We start from the raw sequence: 24,615 nt of genomic DNA, 5'->3' as shown, positions 1-24,615 counted from the left end.
GTGTTGTCTAACCACAAGGATGGAGCCGAAAGTACAGGCCCAACATATAATTGACTCCATCTGGCAGCCCGAGCAGATTTGGTACCTTACACCGCTACTCCCCTTCATCTTCTGACGCTACTTCCTGTGTCGTACGCTCCCTTTTTGGTTGACTGTTGGCAAAACATGTTTGCATTTGGGTCCAGTTCACACTACACGACTGCATCCAGATTCAGCTAAAAATCGAGTTGACTTGATTGAGGTTGAGTCGGGTCAGGTCGGGTCCCCTTACACAGTTGCAGATTCGTGCCATCTGAACTGTCCCCAACTAGTGGAGACTGTTGGAGACTTTGTCCAACTGGGAATCGTGAATAAAAAAAAAAAAAGTTGTAGTGTTGTCCTCAGCTTTAGGCGGAACTGGCGTGGCTTCAATCTGAGTTCAGGGATATTTACTGTAAACGCGCTAGCTCTAGGACCCAGCGGAGCCCTGGAGGACGAACGAGCAGCCGCCGACTCAAACTGAGAAGTGTAGCGGACACTGAGACTCACTCGGCCGCACAGACACCGTCAGACCTCCGCTGCGAGTGTGTGGACAACACGTCTCTCTTGTGTTACTAACTTTCAAATGAAGCCTCCGCGGGAGTATTGCCGGACATAAGTAAAGATATTAGGCGACATGGACTCCAAACGCCAGAGTGGTGAGTATATATTCATGACACATATTCATGTTTATTACAGTAACCGAGTAAAAACTTCCATAGACATCAATGTATCAATGTATACTGGCTATAAAGGAGCGCACACCCAAGAGCTCACTTTGAACTTAAACTGAACAGAATGTAAACAGAACTCGCAGAGTTGTCTAAAACAACACAATTATTGTAGTTGTGGAGTGGGCTATGTGTATTTGGTTTGCCCCATTCACATTTCTTCATCAAGAATCCAGATGTGAATGGGACAAACCAAATCGCGCGCTGCTCCCGGCTGACGGCTGGAGTAACGCGAGAGTGATGTCATCCAGGAGCGTGAGCGCGGATGAATGGACGGAGGAGGTATCCTCAGGTAGAGTGATGCAATCCGATACCAACAAAGAAGTGCCGTGTTGGAAGCAGCGCTGCTGGAGGGGAAGCAGCAGCAGCAGCAGCAGCGGCGGCGGCAGCATCTGAATGGCCGCTCTGTTTGAAAGCCTTCAGGCTGCAGGGCTGCAAACAGGAAGCTGCATTATGTGACACCAGGTGATGAACAAGTGGTGTAAGTGGAAAATTTGGCAGAGCTCGATCACAAATGGCCTTTCTGAAGCAAATTAATGGCCATTCCGGACCAGAAAATCTGTTAGAGGATTTTAAAACGGCACACTTAAAATCGCATTACCTGCAGATAAGGGGCTTAACACACTATGCTATATAGCTGTATTATTTACATACTGTACCAAAATTAGACTTTGCTCTCATAGAAATTCTTGACAGATTCAAGTTCAGAAAACTTCTCTTGTTCCCAGGGAGAGGGGGCGATTAAGGGCACACAGAGCAGGGAATGACGACATCAGACTGAGTGGAAAAGCTCAGTTAAAAAATAAGTAATATAGGTTAAACTAATTGGAATAAATATATACATACCATAAATGAAAAAACTTACATTCACAGTTTCACAGTTAAAACTTATACAAGTCCTATACACTCATTAATTCCCACAACATTAGGTACTAATTAATTAATTAACTCTAATAATTCTAATGTAACAGCCCTGCACTAAATCTTACCTTGACGACTGTCATAATCTTTCCTTTATATTGAAACAGTGTGAGAAATGTACTAATTGAACTCCATGACCCTCCTGGAGCATGTAGTCTCTTTACATATACACAAACGTGTTTACTGTCATTAAGCCCATCCCACTGACTAAGATGGGGTTTTTCAAATTAATGGAAACATGTGTCCGTACACACTACAATTAAACAGTGCTACAAACCTCCGCCTCTTACGCGTGAGCTTTTTCTAGTGAGCGCAATATATCAAAATGCGCTAATTACAGGAGAGCCACTCAGATGCAGGCAGCCATACTGTGCACATCCAAATTCTTTATAAAGCTGCGCACTCGAGAAGAGAATATTCTCACGCCGGGTAAACAACGTGTGAGTTACTGATATTTGGAGTATGGGAAATATTTTGCAACTTCTGCAACGACTTGAAGGAATTTGTATAAGCAGTAAATTGGCTTTTGGGAGCAGACAATGTTGATAAGTGGTTATGTGGAAAAGTCACTGGTATGACTCTCATGTATTTACATGTGTGAAGTACCTTACAAGTGGATGGGTTAAATGCAGAGAACACATTCCTTGTATTTCTGCATATAAGCACATATGATTTATGTATTAAACTTTATTTAGTTTTATACTCTTCTTTTGCACGGACATGTCATGTCTCTTTGTTTAATAGCTGTCACAGCCTTGACCTTAGCCATGGATCCGTTACATTTCCTTTTCCCTTTTCCTCCCATTCTTGCAACAACCCATCCCCTCGTTCCGTTTTCTTTCAGAGTCACAGAGTCCAGATCTTTCGCTGCGCTGCGAATCCACCGAGGCTAAATCTCCCACAACAGATCCGTAACAAAGAGCAGGTTCTGCACACGTCGGCCACGCTGTTCACGCTGTAGGTTGAGCCTGAGCTGATGTTTTTTATCAAACAGGAAAAAAACACGGGGCCGCGTGTTGTCCTTTTCGCCGCGGTATCACTCCCCGAAAGAGCTGCAACAACAACCAAATCTCACAATAACCTCTGGGCGTGTGCTCTTGTGTATTAGAGAGATTGGTGACAGCTCACAGCAACAAACTGTGTTTGATGTTGTCATTTCAGCTAGTGCGCGCACGATTGTTTGAGCGTGCAGTTGGTTAACAGAGCAAACTGACTAATGCTTCTAATTCCCATATGAGTGATTTGTGGATTAAAAATAAGGCACGTGACGGCTCTGTAAAACAACAAGGTGCTGTTTTTTATGCCCCCCTCGTGTCCTGTCTAAGTTTAGTTTAGCTTATGCTAAGCTAGGCTAAATTGTCTTGTCATTCTAGATTCATATTTACATTGACAGATATGATGATATTTAAATGGATTAATTTTTAAAAACACATATCAATGTTCCCTGTTGAGCTACATAGTGTATGTAAGTAGCGCTGTCACCCTGTGGTGGCTGCTGAGGGTGGACGAAAGGCTGCTCACCTGCGGCTGCTCACCTGGAGAAACCAGCGCTACGAAACAGTCTGGTTCAGCGCTGCTCTGTTTACTGTGCCTCCTCTTCGCCATTTACTATCTGCAGAAAGTGATAAGATACAGAAAGAATGTGAAACAGAGAGAAGTCTTCGTCTGCCCCCCCCCCCCCCCCCCCCCCCCCCCCTCCCTCCGGCTGTTTCTCTTTAGCCATCTTGGTTGGGGACTTTTTTTTTAAAGCACATGACTGAGCGCCAACCCCGGGCGAACAGTGACCACCATCTACTGTTGCTGCGAATTACAGGATGCTTGAATCTCTGAAGCAGACTTTTGTCTGAGAGGGAGCTGCCGGGCCCCGGCGAGCGCCGACCCCTGACCCCCTGTCTGAGGAGGATGGGCGTCTGGAGGAGGCCGACGGGGGGACGGAGGGGAGACGGGGGAAATGGAGTTAAAAGGGAAAAGATCTGACGGGGTGAGGGCAGCAGGGGGAGAAAGGAGTGGAGGAGAACATGGGATCTGGAGGGACCTGAACCTCTGGGAGCGCGGGGGAGGCAGAAAGAGGGCGCCTGCCGCAGAGAAAAATAGCAGCTTCGTACACCTTGGAGATTTAAATCTTCCCCACTTGGAGGACATGAAAAGAAGTGTTGGAAAAATTGCAACCGGGAGGTATAATCTGGATGGGAGAGGCGAGTCAAGGCCTCGACTTTGTGGTGATTGATGGGTTCTGCGTGTAATGGGTGGGAAGGAAAGCCTCAGGTTAGGAGGACAAAAGTGTCTCCTCTCCCTGTGTCCCTGCTGCCTGTGAGCATTATGTGGCGAAGCTAAACGGCGGCGGCAGTTTTGTTTTGTTCCCGAGCTGCAACCAAAACACGCTAAATCAGTTCAAATGGGAGTCGCATGGCCCGGGTCTCATGACTGACCTTCCTCGGGAGGTCCGTCCGTCCGTCCGTCTGCGGAAGCACACAAATATGTATGCGAAATCACACACACAATCGCATTCCTGCGTCCTCTTGTGACTGTCTGTGCGTTCGCTCCGTCGGACAAGTAAGTTAAAGAGACGAATTGACGGGGGGAGTGTGTGTCTGTGTCCGTTTGTGGGAGAGAGGGAGAGGAAAAAAAAAGGGATTTGAAGAGGCAAGTTTGCGCCGTGTGTGTGTGTGTGTGTGCGTGTGTGCTCTGCTCGTGTCTGTGGAATGGGGGGGTTACAAAGATCCCTCTGTGGGTGAGAGCGACCGCAAGCCTCCAGAACAGCTGATTCTCAGCCTCTGAACCCTTCGGTCCCCCATGAGACGGAGAAAGGGAGACAGCAAATGCACTGATGGCCTTGACGCTGTAAAGTCAGACTTGGAAAAACAGAAAATAGACCCCGAGGCTCAGTCTGAAACTCCATCGTCCCGTTTTTTGTTTTTTTCCCGTTGCGACCGATTACACTCGAATCTTTGTTGTTTGTTTTTAGCCCGAGTTGCCACGGCTAAAGAACAATAGCCCTGTAATTTAAAATACCCATCAGCTAAAGGAAAGTCAAATGATTTGGGGGGGAGAAAAAAAGAAAAAGAAAAAAGAAGCAGAGCGTGGACACGGAGAGGGAATTAAAAAAAGGGGAAAGTGCGGAGGAGGAGAGGTGAGGCTCTCGGTGGGATGGAGGAGAGAGTCAGATCAGGAAGGAGTGGAGAGAGGCTTCTGTCGACAGCTAAGACAGGAAACCACAGCTGCACGCACACACACACACGCACACACAGCTGCTGGAGATATATCCTCCAGCGCTGAAGGCCCGTGGATCGAGACGATGCAGCTGTGCACCACGCCCCTCCAACACTGCGCGCGTGTTTTCTGTGCAAGAGTTCCTGTTTTGTTTTTTTGTTTTTTGTTGGAGTTTCTGACTCTGACAATGCGATTGTTTGCGCTGGTCTTTGCGGAGCATTGTGGTCATCTAATTTTGGCCCTTGCAGAGACAATGGAGTATTGTCCGAGCGAATTGGGAGTGTGGAGAGGGGAGGGGGGAGGAGGGGGGGGGGCGGTTGGCGGAAGAGGCTTGTGGGAGAGTGAGGGCTTTTCTTACTTCAACTCTCCCCGTCTTCACTTTGTCGCGAGACAGTTTTTGATCTTATTTTAACTTAACCCTAGTCACAGCTCCTTTCAGATGACTGTGGATTTTTCTCTTTGTGTTTCACATTTCTATTTTCAGCGCATGAAATAAAAAAAGAGTCAAAGGGTTCATTATTCAAAATATTCCTAGAAAGGATTTACAGGATAAAGGACCCCTGTTGATATTCCAGCGTCCCTACTAAAGTGTCCTCGAACTTCCTGTTTTGTAATTGGGGTGAAAAGACACTGTAAATTTGAAGATTTAATGCCTCAAAAAACAAAAAAAAAAAAGGGAAGAATGATTAAAAGTTTCCGCACAATATTATCTTGGCAGTGTGGAGACAGCCACATAAAGACCGATTCTGTGGGACATTTATGGGACAGTAAAACTTTCCACCGAAACCCAAACTAACATGAAACTTATTTTAGTGTTGGCTGCTCTTCAACTCGGAATGATATTAGTCACTATCAGGAGAAGGTTTAAACCAATATCAGAGATCCGTCTTAAAGCCGCTTTTATGGGAATGTAAAGATTAAATAAACCGAAAATAAACTCCAATCAAACTATACATTTTCTTCTTTACCACGGCTCCATTTCCTTTTGGGAAGGAAGTTTCCTGCCCTCTCCTTCTCAACTTCTTTTCCCTCCGACTCTCTTTGTGGGCTCTGAGCAGGCAGGATGTGCCGAGAGTGTGTCAGGGCTTTTTGGAACAATGTCAAGGTCAACAAAACGCACACAGAGACGCACACATTTGACAGGATGTCAGAGCTGAACGTGAAAAAACGGGTCATTTTAAAGAAAACGTCCACGCTGGAAGTGGGATTTAATCTGTGGCGTGGCTGTGGCTGAGAACAGAGAGAAAAAAACTCACAATGAAAGACAAAAAAAAAAAAGAAAGATAAGAGGCTGGCTCTGAGGCGGCAACGTGAACGGAGAGATTAGGACGGAGGGTAAATATCTCTTCCCCATCAGCTGTTGCGACAGGCGCTGAGCTGAGTTCCAGACTTCATGCCCCTCGTGAACTTCCAGTTTTGGTCGTACTTGCTCGTATGGCCTTCGCATGCACATGTTCGATCGGTATTTGATGCACTTGGTGTAACGGCATAAGCATTTTAACCCTGCTAAGTGTCCGTGGCCTTTTTCCAGTGTGACCTCATGGCGTCTTTTTTTGTTGCTGCTCTGCAAAATAATGCGTTGTTTCATGGTTTCCAGTGGTGATGGAGCGACTGGTGAACGAACTGGGCTCTCTGCTGAAGATGCTGGACCGCGAGACGGTCAGTCCTGCGACTGCAGACAAAATGGCCTCCATACGCAACATCCTGGATTCAATGCAGCTATCAGGTAAAAGTCACAAACAGATCAGCCACAACATTAAGACCACTAACAGGAGAAGTAGCTAACACTGACCATCTTGTGATAATTCAATGTTCTGTTGGGAAATTCTTTGGAACGTGTACCACCCACCTAGACCAGATCAGACGCCCCCACCCCATAGCAATGACACTCCTTAATCACAGCAGGCATCCTAGTAGTAGTACTAGTAGTAGTAGTAGCAGACAATAAAATGCTTAATTTCTCATTTTGTACCCATTTTCTTGCCATTGCTAGTCATTCACTTTGTAAGATACACAAACTTGCCCAAATAACTAAGCTGTGGCTTTTATACTTTTTGAACTATGGCACTTTTGAACAGATGACCATAGCTCAAAAATATGCATCATACGGCTTCAGTATTTATATTGTATCAATCTGTGCAATCGTGTGAACATTTTAATAATGATATGTAATGTAGATTAAAAATCAACGATATTTAATCGCGATTAATCGTATTTCTTAGTGTGGAAGTCAAAGGGTTAATCTGCCTTTGAATCTTCACTTAAAGCCACTGTGGGTGTGATCCTACAAAACGGGTCAGTATGACCTCATAACATATGCAAATAAATACTAAAAATCATTTTACATACAGTAAAACATAAATCAGAATATTAAATGCAGCCAGACTATAATAACATTTTGTGTTTTTATTTCTCCACATGAATTTTACTGAGCTCATATTAAGTTTTTCTGCTGCTTCTCATTAATTCGGCCTGAGACATGCAGCAGTTCAGCCAAAGAAAATCAGAGTTGATTCATTTGTTTCAGGTCACTACGTTTTTGTTTTGTTTTTTTACACAGAGGAAGCAGGATACAGCATTTCTTACTTGTTCCTTTGCAGGCGAATTATTAGCCAGGCTGCAACCGTCTGCTCCGTCATAAATACACGACAGTAATTGTTGTCGGAAACATGCAACTAAGCGCAGCTTTCGGTGACAATAAATCTTACTAAGGTCTTTACGGCAGATCCTTGTTTATCTGGAAGAATACAGGATGTCGCTGGGGCTAAAAGGATTGCATGTAAGAGGATAATGAAATGTAAAGTTTAAAGAGGATAATGAGACAAGGTCAACGAAACGGGAAGAGCGAAACCCCGTCCTGTTTGTGGTCAACCCGTACGCGTTGTTTAGCATGTTGCTCTTCATTTCATGCTTTTAAAATGAATTGTTGAGAAAGGTTGTGGGGTGTCCGGCTTCCACATGTGTTTTATAACTTGAGTTGTCTTTGTTCTTGTAGTACAAAGGCTCCAGTCTGCATCCCCTTATTGTGTGACATAGTCTCCATATGTGACGCGTTTGTCTACAATGTAGTTAATTCAATACTGATACTATGTCATTAAACGTCTCAGCACTGTCTGGTAATCTCGATCCCAGCTTATGCCACAGTCTTAACCTTTTCTCTGATCCTCTTTCTAACCCCTAATTTATCTTTCCTACAGTCAATGGATCGGATGTCTACATGAACAGCTGTCTCTACGGCAACGGCACGAGCTTCGTAGAGTCTCTGTTTGAGGATTTTGGTTAGTGGACCTGCAGAACCCCTTCAAACCAGTTCTGAAGTTCATCAGCCATTTCAGATCTTCATACGATGATGATCAGATGTGACGTGTGCGTAACAGTAACCCTCTGTTCTTCAACCAGACTGTGATCTGCACATGCTCAGTGCGTCTCCCGTGGAGCAGAAGGAGCACAAAGACGAAGAGAAGACTCATCCCAATAAATCTGTAAGTCGTTTACGACGCCTTCCAGCTTCTCTGGTTCTCGCACCCACGATTCTGGTTTAACCTCCACTTTGGTTCTTCAGACACCGACTGACACGCCCCCTCCTCTGCCTACTACCCCCCTCCCTGATGACTACTATGAAGAGGCGGTTCCTCTAGATCCTGGGTCCACTCCGCAGTACTTTACCACCAGTATAAACAGTGAGTTCCTTCCAAACACTGATGAATACCTGTAACTTAACTAATTATTAACTGGAGTTATGTCTTTGAATTTATTTATTTTTCTCCTATAGCCTCCAGGAACTCTGTGGAGGATGCCTACTATGAAGATGCTGACGATAACTACCCCATCACAAGGATGAATGGACCTCCCAAAAACTCCTGTGAGTCCTCCTCATCCTAGTCCCCTGACAGCACTTAAAACAAACAACTCTAAACAAACGTGAATCAGAATTTGTCCGTGGATGTTTCGCGAATTAATCATCTTGCGTGCGGCCCACAGACAATGACTCGGACGCTCTGAGCAGTTCCTATGAGTCTTACGAGGAAGAGGACGAGGAGGCCAAGGGGCGGGACCCACCTCAGAGGTGGACGGCGGAGGAGAGCCAAGATGGACCCGTTAAAGACTGCCGCATCTGTGCCTTCCTACTCCGAAAGAAGCGCTTTGGCCAGTGGGCTAAGCAGCTGGTCGTTGTCCGGGACAATAAACTGCAGGTAAACGACTTAATTAAACACTCAATTAATCAGACCTTTGAATACACTTGATCTCGTTCCTAGTCTTAAAACGTGCCAGGGTTTCAGAGGGTTACAGGGAAATAAGATCAAAAAGCTATGAATGTGTCCTTTTCAGAAAGAAACCCATGTACTATGCTTCTCTCTTTATATGTCTACCTGGCCGTCTCCCTCTTATAGTGCTATAAGAGCATCAAAGAGAGCTCCCCTCACACAGAGCTCCCGCTCAATCTTTGCAACGTCATCTACGTCCCAAAAGAGGGCCGGAAAAAGAGGCACGAGCTCCGCTTCTCGCTGCCCGGAGGCGAAGCCCTCGTCCTGGCAGTTCAGAGCAAAGAACAGGCCGAACGATGGCTCAAGGTAGATTCATTCATTCCCCGTCTGCGGCCTGGTGAGGGAGAATATGTCTGAGGGAAAGAAGTAAAGGTAGTAAAGGTGGTGAAGGTTTTCTGTTTCTGTGTCCAGGTGGTTCACGATGTTGGGAGCCAGTGTAGCAACACAGAGGGCTTGAACGGATCCACTTCCCCCATCATACAGAGGAAGCTGGAGCTCGACAAGGTGTGTGTGGGTTTTTTTTTTTTGTGCATGTGTGTGTTTGTCTTTGAGGTTCTACCTGTGGACGTCATAAGAGTTTCCCATGGACCTCGATTATTCCGTTCAAACGCGGACTCTAATTGTACAGTTTCCTTTCCGTCCTTTAGTCTGCCGAAGCTCCCTAACGTTGCTTGACTCATTTTAAATATAGCCTAGTTTTTTTACATTTCAGTGCTGCTGACATCACCTCTTCCTGCCCACGCATGACACAACTATTCCTTTGGCTCCTAGTTTACAAGCAGTGAGTGAGGTGACATTATTGCGGTCGAAGAGCTTCGTGGTTTGGACAAACTGAGTGCGTGGCAGCATGGCGGTTACACCCCATGTTGGCAGAGAAAAAAGGTTTTAAGGAAAGTTAAAATGTTACAACCTGAGATGCAAATCTGATCACGTGACTCGTTATTTTGGGTTCTCCTCTTAAAGTTCTGAAGTACTAAAGTTCTTTTTTTTTTTTTTTTGTTTTTGCCAGGTGTTGCAGTGTGACAGACCAGCGTCAGACTCAGACAGCGGGCCGACAGCTGACACTCAGTCCACTGCTCATGGACCGGGACGGGACACCACCGACTCTCTCAGTAAGTGTCACCTCATAGCAGCTATGTTCACATGGTTTATGGTAAATGGTGCGATAAATCCAGTTTAATGTCGAGCTTTGGAGAGATCTTCACCTCTATCACCCATGTTACTGGTTTAATAGGAGAAGACCGAGGATCAGTTTAGTAAATTAAGCTTTAGACAGTCACATACATGGTGAATATATAGATCTGGAGCCGTAATAAACATCCTTTACGATAATATTACTTTGCTATATGCCTGCAAAGCTGTAGGCTTGGTTATAGGCATTAATACATGTACACAGCGTTATAAATTGAAATTAAATTTCATTTTAACTTTAAGCTAATTGTAATTACCCTGTCAAATTAGGCTTGACTACTTTGACAGGGTAATTATAATTAGGGTAATAATAATTAATTATACTGCTCAGTGTTTGTTGACACTGTTTTACATTTAGATTTAAACAGACTTTAATGATGCACGAGGGAAATTACTTGGTCACAGCAGCTTTGTTTCATATAAAAATAACACACTTAAAAAACCACAAGAAAGGTAAAATAAAATAAGATTTGATTAAAATAAAATAAATATTATCTAGTAAAATAAAATAAACAGTGTAGTCAAACAATTTTTTACAGAATTAGCATTATAAACAAATGTGCAAAGGCCCAAAGTGATGCAGCTGTTTGACAAGTTGCATAGCAGTGGCATGGATCATGGTGTTTCCTTGTCCGCAGATGGGCCTTATTTTGTAATTGTTTTGTTCACATTCGAAGTTTTATCCATTTAAAAAATAATGTAGCAAATTCAGAAAGCTGCTGAAAAAGACCAAAAGTTGCATGAGCGCTCGCCTTGCTTGCGTTTCAACCTTCAAAGGAGGTAAACCCCGTCTGAAAAGTTTGTGCTTTCTAAAAATGGCCCCCGCTGTCAGAGTCTGCAATAACAGAAACAAGACGAACACTGATACACAACATTTGTTTATCCGTCTACAAAACCAGGAAGGATAAAGCAGGGGATCGATGATTCAGGGGTCAGAAAATGGGTCAAACCCCGACATGTTGTGTCAGTGTTGTTACACCCTGTTTACTGAGCTCCCAACCTAAAGAGACATGAGAGAGAGGGAGCGAGAGGAAACGAGGCGCGAGCAGATATGACATCCTTCCTGTCCTCTTCCTGCGATTGTCCTCCGCTGACATCATAGGAAGTAGGACTGGACAGAGCGCTGCAGCACCTGGTACATTCAGACAGAGCACACAAACAAACCCCAGGGTTTGTTTAATTACATAAAAGACATCTCTCCAGTCACAGGATATTATCTGTTCAGAAAGCTCTATGAATCCTTTCACTGAAGTTTTTATTTATTTATTTTAAGGAGAAAGTCACCTGAAAACATTCGCTTTGCAGCGTTTTCCTTTAGTGATTATATCATCAATATATGAGTTAGAAGATGAAGCCTTGAGTATTTTTACGTCTGTTTCTCAAAACAGCATGTTTATTGGTCAGGTCGTGTGAGGCTCATATCCGAGGTGCGTTTGATTTCAGGCAGGGCGAACGCGGCGCTTTCTCTGAGCTGACGGGGTCCATGAGCCGGGCGGCGGGGAAGAAAATCAATCGGATCATCACCTTCTCCAAACGGAAGCCACCTTTACCGGGAGAGCCTGCCTCGTCGTCTGGTCACCACGACAACCCTCGCTGTGGTGAGGACCCTGCGATTATTGGGTGTTTGTAGTTTGGTTGATATCAATCATTGCTGACGTCATCATTTTAGTGCAGAACATCCTCTCTGAATGAAAATGTTTATAGGCAGTCATTAAATATGGAATCAAAGGAATCACATAAGTTTTCTTTCTCTAGATCCTAAAGAACTGTAATGATGCCACAATAAGTGAAGTAACTTCTAGGGAATAAGATTTGTTGTTCAGTTCTATAAATTTAGTAAATTTAGTGAATGTGTAGTAGTGTGTGTGGGTGGTTCCCACAAATTTCCACCTCACGGCCCACTTTTAAGTTTCAAAAATCTTCGCAGCCCCCCTCCGACACCATAAATGTGGAGGCCATATAATGGGTTCTCAGACTGTTTTTTTTATTGAAGATTTAACATAAAGGACTGAACACTAAAGAAACTTGTTGGAAGCTCCACAGTCGCTAACACAGCATCTGTAACACGTTGCAACACCTTCAGTGTTACAGTTTTCAAGGAGCTGTCCATCAGCACCACACTGATATCAGAGAAGACAAACAATGAACTAATTAACAAAAGATTCATAAATAATGGCATCCTTCAACAATAATGAAATGCATTCTCATATATAACCATTTGACGTCCAATATCAGATCCAAACAAAATCCAAATTTTGAAAGAAGCCCATTAAATCGATAGGTTTACAAATAAGAACAAACATGATACAGAGATGATGTAAATTCTGTTTCTGCTTCAATTTAAGCAAAAGCAACAACATCAAAGAAACTAAATTAAAACAAACTGCAGTGGGTCATATTAAGATGTCACGGTTTTGGTTTTGACCCGAATATCAAATGAAATGATTCGACGTCCCACTTGCAATACCTTTGCGGCCCATCAGGGGGCCGTCGCCCGCGGGTCGGGAGTCACAGGTGTAGTAAGTATGTTTTTCGGCCTCCCTCCTCCGCAGGCTATCTCAGCGTCTGCCTGAGCGGCTCCTGGAAGGAGCGTTGGTGCGTGCTGCGAGGTGGAAGCCTGTACCTGCAGAAGGACCCCGGCGACCAGCGGCCCCCGGTCATTGTGGTGCCGCTCAAGGGGGCGGAGGTGGTGCCGGGAGGCCTGGGACCCAAACACCCCTTCTCCTTCCGCATCCTACAGGGAGGAAACGAGCTGGCGGCTTTGGAGGTGCGGCGTGAATGTTTTATGTTCCTCTGAAGTCATAAAGATGGGACAACAAGTTAATGCGTGCACAGGGATGCCACTCCTGCGTTTTTTCCCAGAAATCCAGCAGCTTAAATGTGCGTTTGTGTCCGTTTCGTGTCCATCCAGGCCAGCTGCTCTGAGGAACTTGGCCGCTGGCTGGGCGTTTTGTTTGCAGAGACCGGCAGCGGCACTCTCCCCGAAGAGCTGCACTACGACTACATCGACGTGGACACGCTCACGGACATACGGCACGCAGCCAGGCACTCCTTCCTGTGAGTCACTTCCGACCAGCTCCAACGAGAACCGTCCCTTATTTTAGCTTCAGCCCTGAAGTACGTAACCCTCACTTACTGTACGTGCCCGTTGTCTCCTCCCAGGTGGGCGACCACGACTACTACTTCGTCCAGCAGCGCCTCCATAGACTCCAGAACTTACGACGAGGTCTATGAAAGTATTGCGGTGAGGAAACGTCCTTTTAAAGCCGTGATAACGTACGCAAGCTTCCCATTTAAACCCCTCAAACATGGAAGGGTTTAAAGCTTCAAGTCCTAATCCTCATCTGGTCTTTATGTCCTCACGGACCCTGTCTCAGATATACAGATTTATTGAATTTTTAACTCCTGTCCTCGTTTAATTCCCACTATAAGATTTTAGTTTTATTGGAGTAATAGAAGTAATATGAAATATGACATAAATCTTCCTTTGCATTATGTTGCGTTGTGTTGTGCGCCGCAGGACGAAGACGTGGAGAGCAGAGGAAGCCAGGTGAGACGCCACGCCTCCTTCTCCAGCAGAGACTCTGAGAAAACCGAGCAACAGGCCGCCATTAAGAGACACGCCTCCAGTGAGTCCCCTTGTTAGTGCCGGCGACCGGCTGACAAAAGTTACAACACAAGCTGAGCGGCTTTTCCTCATAAAGCTGCACCAGCCCTGCTCTTTTTTTAATTATTTTAAATTTCTATCATGCTTCATTTTCTTGTTAGATGTAAATCAATACGCGCGGTATGGGAAGACGCGCGCAGAGGAGGATGCCAGGCGGTACCTGAGACAGAAAGAGGAGCTGGAGAAGCAAAAGGAGGAGCTCAGAAATGCACTGATTTCCCTGCGCAGGGAGAAGAAGCAGCTGAAGGAGGAGATGAAGAGCAGCACAGGTCAGGGACACGTCTCTCACACACACACACACACACACACACACACAGCACTGTTTAGACCTAAGCTACGTAGCGATGCTGATTGTGTGTGTGTCTGTGTGTGTGTGTGTGTGTGTGTGTGTGTGTGTGTGTGTGTGTGTGTGTGCAGGTCACGGTGTGGAAAAGCGGTTAGCCGAGCTGGAGACACTGTGTAAACAGAAGGAGGAGGAGAGGGTGGAGCTGGAGCTCAGACTGACAGAGGTCAAAGAAAACCTGAAGAAATCACTGGCTAGAGGAGCACTGGGTCCACCCACCGACACCAAGATCAGCGTCAAGGTGGGCAGCAGAAAAACACACACACACACACATCAGCCTGAGTCGGACAATTAAAGTGGGTAAATTCCAAAATGAGTCTTTTGGTGCTAAAAAGGTAGAAACTTTCCTACTGACTAGATTGAGCTGAACTGAACTGTGGATTTGTGTGAACAGTTTAATCAGATCTTGCGGAAAAATACGCACGTACAACTAGAAAGCAGCTGAGTTTGCTTAATAAAGCCAGGACCTGTCAACATCATAGACAACTTTCATGGTGATGTCCTGTCATACGCTGAAAAAGTAAATAATGCATTGGGTTCTGACAGTTTAGCTGCTAGTTAGAACTAGAAGGCTGACATGCTTCTACTGTCCGTCGTATTTCACTATTACATGCATAATATCAACATCATTCATAAATTTATGAGAGAAACAAACCCTTATCTCTCGTACGTTTTTTTATATTCCTTTTTTTCCTAAACTGACGTCCTTGACCTGTTTTTCTCCATGGTTTTAATTTGTCCGTAGAGAATTTTCTTTTCTTTCTTTGTTATTTGATGCAAACCAGAACATCCTGTCTGTTAAATGAACAGTAGAATTAATGAATAAAAGAATCTTCTTCCATTGCTCTATGCACTGAGGGTTATTTATTGTCTGTGGCCAGTGACCATTGCTTTTCTTGTTACTTTTTCATAACTCATTACTTTTAGTTACTTTTCTATTACTCTTTACTTTCCGTCACTTTGTTTCTTTTTTATTATTAGATACTTTTTCATTGCTCATTGATTTTCATTACTTTTTGTTACTCGTAACTTTTCATTACTTTTAGTTGTTATATCTTTTACTTATGTTACTTACATTACTTTTTCTTACTTACTTTTAGCTACTTTCATTAGTTTCACCACATTTCATATGTTAGAGCTAATACAGTGACAATGACAATATTTTAGGCCATATAATATTCAACACATAGTTTCAGACTATTTAATAAAATCAAAGGATCCTCAAAAATACTTTATTTCAAGTACAACTCGTGCTTCTTTCCATTACTTCTTGTCTTTCATTCGTTATTTGTTTTTTTTTTACTTGTTACATTTTGTGACATTACTTTTTGTTACTTTTTGTTAAATCATATCAAACTGTCACTACCCATGTCGTCCATACCTAAATCTGACAGTGTAACGTTCTTCTGTGTTATTTGGATATTTTCACGTAGCATGAGCGACACACACCTCCACATGGAAACTGTTGTTGCAGACCAATCATATCCCCATGGCAACACCAAAGGGGGGTGTTCCTTCCATCCTGGTGCCGCGTGTTACAAAGACACGTAGACCCATATGTTGTAGAAAAAATAAGACGAATAATCAGACTGTGTCATCTTCTTCCATTGCTCTGTGTACGGAGGATTGTTTCTTGTCACCTGGAGTCTGCTCTGGTTGCCTGGCAACGTCACAGCAACGATGCTAGTGATGAATTACATAAATATTTCTTTCTAAAATGTGAAATTAACTGTTTGTGTTTGTGTGTGTGTGTGGACGCAGGCACAGGGCCGCAAGGTGGAAAAGGTTTACAACGAGACCGTTCCCGTGAACTCGGCGTCTGAGCTTCGCAAACGGCCTCCGTCTCTCTACGCCTCCTCCAAGGGGAACGTCATGCAGAAGGCAAAGGTAGAGCACGCGTGTCCGCGCGCCGTCTGATCACACAGCTGCTGTTTGTGTAAACACTCCGACGCTCACTCTGTGCTGTCTCACGCTTTCCAGGAGTGGGAGTCAAAGAAGGGGACCTAGAGCGGGTCAACAACGGAGTAACTGGACTGAGACCGGAGGATGTGTAAGAGAAGAATGTAAGAAGATAACTGGCACTGAAGAGAGGAAGAAGAAGATGGAGATGGAGGAGGAGGAGGAGGAGGAGGAGGAGGAGGAGGGCAGACTCCGACACATTCTTTCCTCCCGTTATCTGAAGAAGAAATCGGATCGTTGCAAGTACAGACAGCCTCGGCCACTGTAAATATGGCAGGCCCGGCTGGTATATCAGTGTTATCGTGGATCGCTGAGGACATGAATTATATGTTTCTGCATGTGTGTTTACATTTGCACAAGGCTGCAGAAAGTCATTACAGAGAAACACGTAGCAAAGGGAGAGAGTTACGGGCAAAACTTCCTAATTACACCCACTGATTTTAATCTTTTTTACTCAATACTTTGAAATGAAAAAAAAAAAAAAAAACTAAAGAAAACATTATTATCTTAAATTATCATTATTATTGAGAGAACTATTTCATATCTTGTATGTATTTAAACCTTTAGAAAAGAAAAGTATATTGAGTATGACACTGTTGCTGAAACCAATGAGTCAATGTTTATTGTTGCAATGTGAAACCGTTACGTGGGTATTTTGTTTTCGTTTTTTTAGACTTTTGCACTTTATCTTGTTGTATTTTGTGATATCATACATGTCTCAGAAATCGGCTTTTCCCCTCTCAGCGGAATCTCTGGAATATAAGTGACTGTCTTGTTTCCCTGATCTTCACAGACACATGTGTTGGAGTAAAGTTATGGAAAAAGATAAAATGCGGCGGGGTTGTTTTGATTTACTGTCTTTGCTGAAACGTGTTCTTCTTAAATTCTCTACACTTGAGAATATTACGTTTGAGGCATATACTTCTTCCCACCAGGTTACAAGAGGAAACGGAAAAAAAAATCAAATCACTGCTTTGGACTGGAGGCACCATCTAGTGGCGAAATGAAGTCATTGCACCTGTTTGAACTTGAGCGTACACGATTATAAGGGGCGGTTAAGGATATATTTATGAAAAAAAAAAAAGATCCTAATTATATTTACCATGATTTTAATTATAAAAACAATACAAAGTTAAAAAGAATTTAAAAAAAAACATCCAAGGGATTGAATGCGAACACAGGCTCTGTCACTAAGTTTAGGCAGAGGGTTTATTAAAAATCTTGGGTGAGATCCCGGATTATCCCCTTAATGAAACTTTATCTAGAGATGAGGTGGAATCATAAAGTTACAGGTTTGCATCCCTTTATGTCTACAGCTAATGAGACTTGAGCAAGCATTCAACGCCAAGTACAATCCCCAAGAGTTGCACATGTGGCAGCCCACTGCTACAAGGGTACACACTGCTTTGTGATCGGATGGACGGATTTAAGACAGAGAAATAATATTAACATTAGGAAAAAAATAAATAAAATATAGACTGCTGCCACATCTGAGCTCTGATCCAGTTAACAAATCATTTACTAAGCAGGATAAAACAAGAAGAATTAGACATGTAAAACTAGTACGCTACATGTCGTCTTTATCGGGTCCTCGCTGGCTTCTCCTGTGTTGGTTTTTGACTTGTATAATTTAAATGGTCTGGCAACAGAGAAAGAAACGAGTTTCAAAAGGGGTGAAACTTTATTTAGGATTTTTACTTGTACAGCACCGTTCTCTCAGAGATGACTGGGTCCCATCTAATGTGGTAAGTGTGACATGATTAAGCCCCCGTGGCGACATCAGATCACTGGATCGTCTCTGTGCTCTTCGTCGCCGCTGTGAAACGAGGCTGAGCTGCAAAATGTTTGATTAAATCTCACATCTGTGTTAAATGCTGACTCGTTTTGAGTTCTGATCAATTAATGAGTTTAGTTTTACACAGCCAAAGAAAACTCTCATAAACATTCAGGATGAAAAATAATTACAAAGGAATCTATTTATACTTACAAACAGTACTTAACCATACGGCAGATATTCACACAGAACCTGAAAGTGTTAGACTAAATTATTATAAAATATTATTTTAAAAAAAACAAAAAAAAAAAAACACTACACCTCGATAGAAAACGGTGGTGGTTTTATGTAGTTTTTACAGACACATTATCAAGACACCTGAGCCTGACGGCACAAAGCTGATGAGTGACAGATGCTTCCAAACAAAAACCAGGTCAGATATGAACAAAGCCGGAACCGAAATACAGTCCTTTAAGCTGCACCGCGAACACAATGAAACAGCTTCCAGAACGCACCAACACAGAGGTTACATATAAAAGCTACTCCTGTACAGTTTTTTTGTTTGTTTGTTTGCTTTCGTGTTACTATAGCAACAGGGTCGTGGTTTAAGACCACTACTCTCCATTCTCATCATGCAACCCAAACAGTGACGTGTGGTAGTCTGGTCAGTGGCTAGTGTCGTCAACGGCTGCCTGAGGCTCCATCACAGGAAGCTCCAGCTTCTCGAACTCTGTCAGCTTCAGGGTCAAGTGCTGCGCGATTTCATTGGGATCAGTGTAGAGAGAGGGAGGAACGTTCTGGGGAAAAAAAAAAAAAGAGAAAGTAAAGATAAATATAACACATAATTAACATCATGACCACCTTTCTAATATTGCGTAGATCTCAAATGGACGTGGAACCTTGTGAGGGTGTCCGGCAACACAATGTTGTTAGTGTGGAGGGAGGGGTCTTTGAGGGGAGGGGCCTCTGTGGCTCATCCCATAGACACTTGTTCAGTTTGGGACCTAGTGAATTTGGAGGCCAGGTCAACACCTTGTGCTGTTCTTCATATTTTTTCAGTTGCTCCTAAACCATTTTTGTGTGCGTGTCTGTGTCAGGCTGCATCCTGCTGCCATCAAGTTGTGTATGAGGTGTGGGGGGGGCTGTGCCCGGTCCGATCTAGGTGGGTGGGTGGTACATGTCTGAAAAAGTAACATCCACATGTATGAATGCAAGTTCTAAAAGTTGTTGTATTGTCTCAAGATGGCCGGTGTTATGTACTTCTCCTGTCAGCGGTTTTAATGCTGTGGCAGATCGGTGCATGTAAGATTCTACAAGAATTTCTGCATAAAGCTGATAATGGTTTTTGATGCAAATCCTGAAATTAGAAAGAAAACTCACACACATAAATCAAACTAAACTATTAAACTTGTGTGTTTGTTAATTCATAAAAATCAGGCAGCGTAATTTATTGATACAGAAGGTGGTTACGATATTCCATAACATAGTCCATACAAATTTCCATATTGGTCCATTTGTAGAGGTGGGGAATGAATGTCTGAACTTAATTTCTAAGTCATTTTCTTTGGAAATGTGTCTGTATGAACCACGAGGGGACAAGACTGACTATTTCTCCCCTGTAGCCGCGTCGTGTTGTGCGTTGTCAGTGTGCGATCACCTTCAGCTCTGCTATTTTGCTTTCCCTCGTGCTGAATTCTCGAAGCATGTACTCCTTTCCTGCCTGAAAACAAAAGCAGAGTGTTCATTCATTACTGCAGCCAACGTGCACCCACTCATTCGCTCTGAGCTCGGTCCCGGCTGATGGAAAACGCCGCCTCACCTCATGATACAGTCGAGTGTCGTTTATTCTAATCAGGACCCCGTCCACTCGTAGGAAGAAGCGTTGCAACAAGAAGAAACTGGTGGGCATCACCCTCTGCAACATCGCAAAATACGACACGGTTCACTCTCACAAAAAGCTTCAGGTTGTCATGAATCAATATTTAGCCTTTAGCCTTTATTCCTTTACGAAAACATACTGGATTCATGATCATGTGTATTTAAAGAAATTTAAATTTGTTTGGGAAAATTAAAAAAAAATATATAAACAAATGTCTAATCAACCAAAGATGTTGCGACCCCCCTGCAGTACTGTTGAAGACCTGTGGTTTAACTCCTCAATAACACCTACTCACAATTTTGACGCTGGTCATAGAGACTCCGTGGTCATGCAGCTCATCTTCATACAGCAGCACCTCGTCAAAGAACATGATGCTTTCCCGAGCCTTCAGCTTCTCCATGTTGATTCGTTCCGTCGTCTCGGTCACCTAGAAAAGGCAGGAGACGCAACGTTTACCGCCGACCGGACTTCGCAGCAAACACACAAAACATCTTGATGATACGCCTGATGCACTTTACCTTTAGCTAAAGATGACCCACCTTTATCTTCACGTCCTCTCCTACTAGAGTGCCTCTGTAGTCTGTGGTGTACGTCCAGTCGTAAGGTCTCAACACCTCCTTGGAATGCTCCGAATCGGCTCTGGATGGAAAAGGGTGACAGGGTTGCATTTTAGGGATATGTACAGAAAGAAATTATTAGAAGAACGTTGGGGCAGTAGGTTGTCATGGTGTTTTCTAGTGTTTTGCTTCTGTGGCTAGGATAATTAGCTGGCGTCTATTAGTGTTTTATTTCTGATCCTAGCAGAAAGGAGAGGTGTTGGCTGAAGCGTAGTCGCATGTCCCATCACCTGCTGCTGGCTAGGCTAGGCTAGGCTAGGCTAGTTAGTAGCTGACTGCTGGTCTGCTTTTCGTTTTTTCCATTTGTGGACTAGACTTCTAAATGAGTTTTACTTCAGATCATGGCACAACGGGTTGTTAACGTCTCATCCTGTGTATTAACGAATATGAGAGACACGGATAAGTGAGGCTCGAGAGGCACTAACCCTAACACTGTTATCCAAAGTTTCAGGTACATTTCCAAGACATAAGTAATTAAAAAAAAAAGTGTAATTAGTTGCTTAAAAGCATTTGCACCCTTCAGAATTTTCTACATTCCTGCATAAAATACTGAAAACCAACTGAAAACATAAAACGTTGGTGGGGTTTGACACACGTCCTGAAAGTAGTGATGCAGGGAAACTCCAGGGTGGTCATAATATTATGGCTGGCTGGCTGGCAGACACTTACCTGCTCTCCTGCCATTCTTGGGCACAGGCCACCTTGACTGCATCATCCATGTTGTTGACTCTCTTGAGGGCATCAATGGCGTTGAATTCGATGCCGTACCCATCCGCGTGTTGGATGCGAAGGACGTTGTCCCCGAACAACATCTCTGGAAGGCAAGGCATGTCCATCTCCTCCGCTAACCTGAGGACGAAAAGAAGGTACCGTAAGACTAAAAAAGGAACTGTTTTGTCGATTCCTCAAGTGTGGTTTCATCAGCAGAGTTGATTTTATTTTGCATTAAGACAACATAAATATTTGGTCCTTTACGTTTGTATCTTATTCACTGCGTTACTATAAAACTACACAGTTTTCAAAAGGACTCTGGAATACAAGGAAAGCAAGGCAGTGAACTGGGTGAGTATCTGCTTGGTTCCTTAGAGGAGCAGAGCTGAGTCCAAGTGACTGAACGCTTGGTCACTTTAAATGAAATTGAATTATTAATAATATCGCCTCGTGTGTCATTTCATTGAACTGGTTCCTGAGGCTGAATTTATCTTCTGTCTAAACTAATAATAGCGTGTGTAAAGTGATCTGGGTTTTTGCTGCTTTTCTCAGCCGTCTAATTATTACGTGTAGAGATATTTGATTGAGCTCAATGTATCTTAACTTCTCCAGACTCTAACTTCACCTGGGCTACTTAACTTTATACCAACCACAGAGACCAACAAAGTTTAAAGAGAAAAACAAATTATGAATTTTGGAAATGAAATCTCACCGTTCAATGTCTTTGGATTTCATGATGTGGTTTTTGGCAACAGTCACTTTCCATGGTCCAAAAGTGAAGTCCTGCTTACTGCTCTTGAAGCCATGGGACATCATCGTGGACAGAGAGGCCAACATCAACTGGAAAACAGATAAAGTCTTTCAGATTTGACTGAAACATAAAGAGACACCAGGACGTAGATAGTGTGTTAGATCTTTTTTTACAAGTGATGATATCTCAAATAATAATGACTGTGGTATCTGACATTTAGAGAAAAGCAGAACTCAGTTCTTTATGTGAAAAAAACACCAAACTTTCACTGGTGATTATTAAGTTGTGTTTTGCTTATTGCAACAAAGTTCTGCTTAAAAGTTTTTAAAACCATCAACATTTTCAACAACTGTGCACAAGAACAACTCGAAACATTTTTACGCATTTTTACACAAGTCCTTACAGTGGACGAAGACAAAGTGGATTACACTTGTGTATTTGTTTATGAAGGAAAATAAGGAAATATTAAATATCTCTGAGTTGCAAAAGTAAGTGCATTCCTTAGGATCACGAGTTCATTTCTAGGCTAAATTACAACTGTTCAGTGCCTTGTTTTGTTTGAAGAACAAAAAAAGATCAGGGATTTGTCTCAGTCTGACAGGTCTGAGGAAAAATATGATGGACGGACAAGGGAGCTTCCTGCTGAGGACCACAGAAAAAGAGATGTCGTTGCTCATTAGCGTCGGAAAGATTACAAAAGCATCTCTAAAGAGTTTGGAGTCAACGCGTCTAGAGTGAGAGCGGTTGTGAACAAATGGAGGACATTAAAGACAACGTTACACTTTTACACACAGATGTGCCAGCATCATTAAAGGTAACATGTTGCAGAAATAACACAAATACTTGGAACTAAAAACAACATTAGTTTTGTGAGGGGAAGTGATTTAAATCTATCTCTCTCTAAATTAACTGATATCAAATCCAAGGGGACTGGGAGCGTGTAAGTCTGGATCAGACTGATCAGTAGTGATACCCAGTCCTAGTCTGGAGTCTCGTGTTGTAAGGGGGTGTTTTACTACAGGAGGGACTGGTGCACTTCAGAAACTAGATGACATGATGAGGAAGGAGATATTTGGATATCAGGAGGAAAGGGCTAAACTTCTTGCATCTTAGTGCAAAACGTTTGAGGGAGGCAATCCGAAATATTAGGTACAAGTTAAACAATTTAAAGGCTACGATTCCAAATACTGAATGTGTGTGTATACTCACTACTATACACACACTAGTACTGCCAATGTTTACTTCCAGTCAGTTCATGCATTTCACATCCACTGATCCGTGCAAACTCCACGGATTATCTATCGTACTTATTGACACATGTTACCATTTATCAAACACATCCATTGAAGACAATAACCCCCCGAAAAAAAACGATCTGATGCGTGATTCGTTTTTCTGGTGCAGAAACGTTTAGGTTTTTGGCTTCTCTCTGCATCGGAGACAAGGAAAAACGCGAAGTAGTGCAGCTATTTCTTACAATATACCTGAACATTAAAATCGATTTACCTCGGCGTTGTTGTCAACTGGTGCCCGTCATAGAGGCGTCAGTGTGTCGGTTAAAACCGTCCGGTCATACTCTAGACTCGCACACTTTGGTTCCGCTTTCTTTCTTTCCTTTTCTTTTTTTTGTGTGTGTGTAAAAACAATGTAATGTAAAATACAGACATACATACTCTCGGATAACGCTGCGCACACAAAAAAATACACAAAATAAGAATTTGACTTAAAGCTATGCAATATTTAGGGCATATTTTGAGTGGAGGTCATTGAGATGCGGTAGGCTACTAACAATACCACTGGTATAAATGGCGATTCTTTTAATTATTATTCTAAAATACAGAAATACAATGGATGATATGAAACTAAATAATTTAGAGACATGTACTTGTATCGCATCTCTGTAGAAAAGACTAACAAAAAATTCAAAAGCAGTAGTTTCTGCTGCACCGTCACAGCTGTTTTTATTTTCTTATTCGGATTTGCACTCGTTAAAAACGTTCACATCTGCTCGAGATGTTTGAAGTCACGCACCTTTGCTAAACTAACTTTTCTTTACAAAGCACAATCATAACGAGAAACCTGGAAGAATCGCACTACCACTACAGTCACAGCCTTTAGGCCCTAATGTAGCAGATGTGGTCAAATGGTCACTCATTAAAAACACCAAGGATTTATTTAAATTCTTAAAAAATATATATAGTTTTTAAAAGGGCTTACATGGCCTCTAAAGACGAAACTTTAAAGATCATTAGAAGACTGTATCCTCCCCAAGTGCACACACTCCTCTCGTCCTCCTCCTTCTTCTCCTTCTTGGACCTTGGCCTGTTTTGACGTTTCTGGGCGCATCACTGCCCTCTACAGGAGAGATTTATTAACACACACACAAAAAAAAAATAATAATAATTCACAACCAGACGGTGGTTCTTCCTACAGCCAAGGAATATGTGGATGACTCAATTCTAGCAAAGCTTTACATCAGCACCTGCAATCAAAGCTCAGAGAAAATGTGCACTTGTTTGTTTGTTTGTTTTTTTGTGCTGAAAGGATTGATAATAATCCTGCAGTGCAAATAAATCAA

At 43.0% G+C, this 24,615-nt stretch overlaps 2 protein-coding genes across 3 annotated transcripts; one reads left to right on the top strand and one right to left on the bottom strand.

The window, feature by feature from the left end:
• Positions 1-492: 492 nt before the first annotated feature.
• LOC125021013 (actin filament-associated protein 1-like 1) lies at positions 493-17,136 on the top strand. The gene is made up of 19 exons (XM_047606750.1): positions 493-677; positions 6,478-6,606; positions 8,078-8,158; positions 8,280-8,362; positions 8,443-8,560; positions 8,653-8,742; positions 8,862-9,073; positions 9,272-9,451; positions 9,557-9,649; positions 10,155-10,261; positions 11,780-11,934; positions 12,889-13,103; positions 13,248-13,393; positions 13,499-13,580; positions 13,857-13,965; positions 14,105-14,272; positions 14,421-14,587; positions 16,108-16,233; positions 16,327-17,136. Exons 1-19 carry the CDS (start codon positions 656-658, stop codon positions 16,351-16,353), a joined length of 2,310 nt encoding a protein of 769 aa, XP_047462706.1. The 5' UTR covers positions 493-655; the 3' UTR covers positions 16,354-17,136.
• Positions 17,137-18,401: 1,265 nt separating this feature from the next.
• On the bottom strand, positions 18,402-24,374 carry tiprl (TIP41, TOR signaling pathway regulator-like (S. cerevisiae)). Of its 2 annotated transcripts, none has more exons than XM_047606749.1 (8): positions 24,255-24,374; positions 21,999-22,126; positions 21,245-21,424; positions 20,498-20,597; positions 20,254-20,385; positions 19,899-19,994; positions 19,737-19,799; positions 18,402-18,876 (listed from the first exon to the last, which is right to left on the bottom strand). In XM_047606749.1, exons 2-8 carry the CDS (start codon positions 22,121-22,123, stop codon positions 18,745-18,747), a joined length of 828 nt encoding a protein of 275 aa, XP_047462705.1. In that variant the 5' UTR covers positions 22,124-22,126; positions 24,255-24,374; the 3' UTR covers positions 18,402-18,744. The 2 variants fall into 2 exon arrangements, with proteins under 2 accessions (XP_047462705.1, XP_047462704.1); XM_047606748.1 differs by lacking the exon at positions 24,255-24,374 and adding an exon at positions 23,544-23,669.
• Positions 24,375-24,615: the final 241 nt, after the last annotated feature.

Source organism: Mugil cephalus, chromosome 15, assembly GCF_022458985.1.
Source record: "Mugil cephalus isolate CIBA_MC_2020 chromosome 15, CIBA_Mcephalus_1.1, whole genome shotgun sequence".
Lineage (NCBI taxonomy): Eukaryota > Metazoa > Chordata > Actinopteri > Mugiliformes > Mugilidae > Mugil > Mugil cephalus.
The sequence above is the reverse complement of the archived record's forward strand: the minus strand, read 5'-3'. Positions and strand labels throughout refer to the sequence as shown.

What these genes read in the sequence shown, in the direction of transcription:
- LOC125021013 (XM_047606750.1), top strand. Translation starts at nt 656, where the DNA reads ATGGACTCCAAACGCCAGAGTG. An exon ending in GGATTCAATGCAGCTATCAG is followed by an intron (nt 6,607 to 8,077) that starts GTAAAAGTCACA and finishes TCTTTCCTACAG; the next exon opens with TCAATGGATCGGATGTCTAC. An exon ending in AGGCCGAACGATGGCTCAAG is followed by an intron (nt 9,452 to 9,556) that starts GTAGATTCATTC and finishes TTCTGTGTCCAG; the next exon opens with GTGGTTCACGATGTTGGGAG.
- tiprl (XM_047606749.1), bottom strand. Translation starts at nt 22,123, where the DNA reads ATGTTGGCCTCTCTGTCCACGATGATGTCCCATGGCTTCAAGAGCAGT. An exon ending in ACACTCGACTGTATCATGAG is followed by an intron (nt 19,800 to 19,898) that starts GTGAGGCGGCGT and finishes TTTTGTTTTCAG; the next exon opens with GCAGGAAAGGAGTACATGCT. An exon ending in GCAAAATAGCAGAGCTGAAG is followed by an intron (nt 18,877 to 19,736) that starts GTGATCGCACAC and finishes TTTTTTCCCCAG; the next exon opens with AACGTTCCTCCCTCTCTCTA.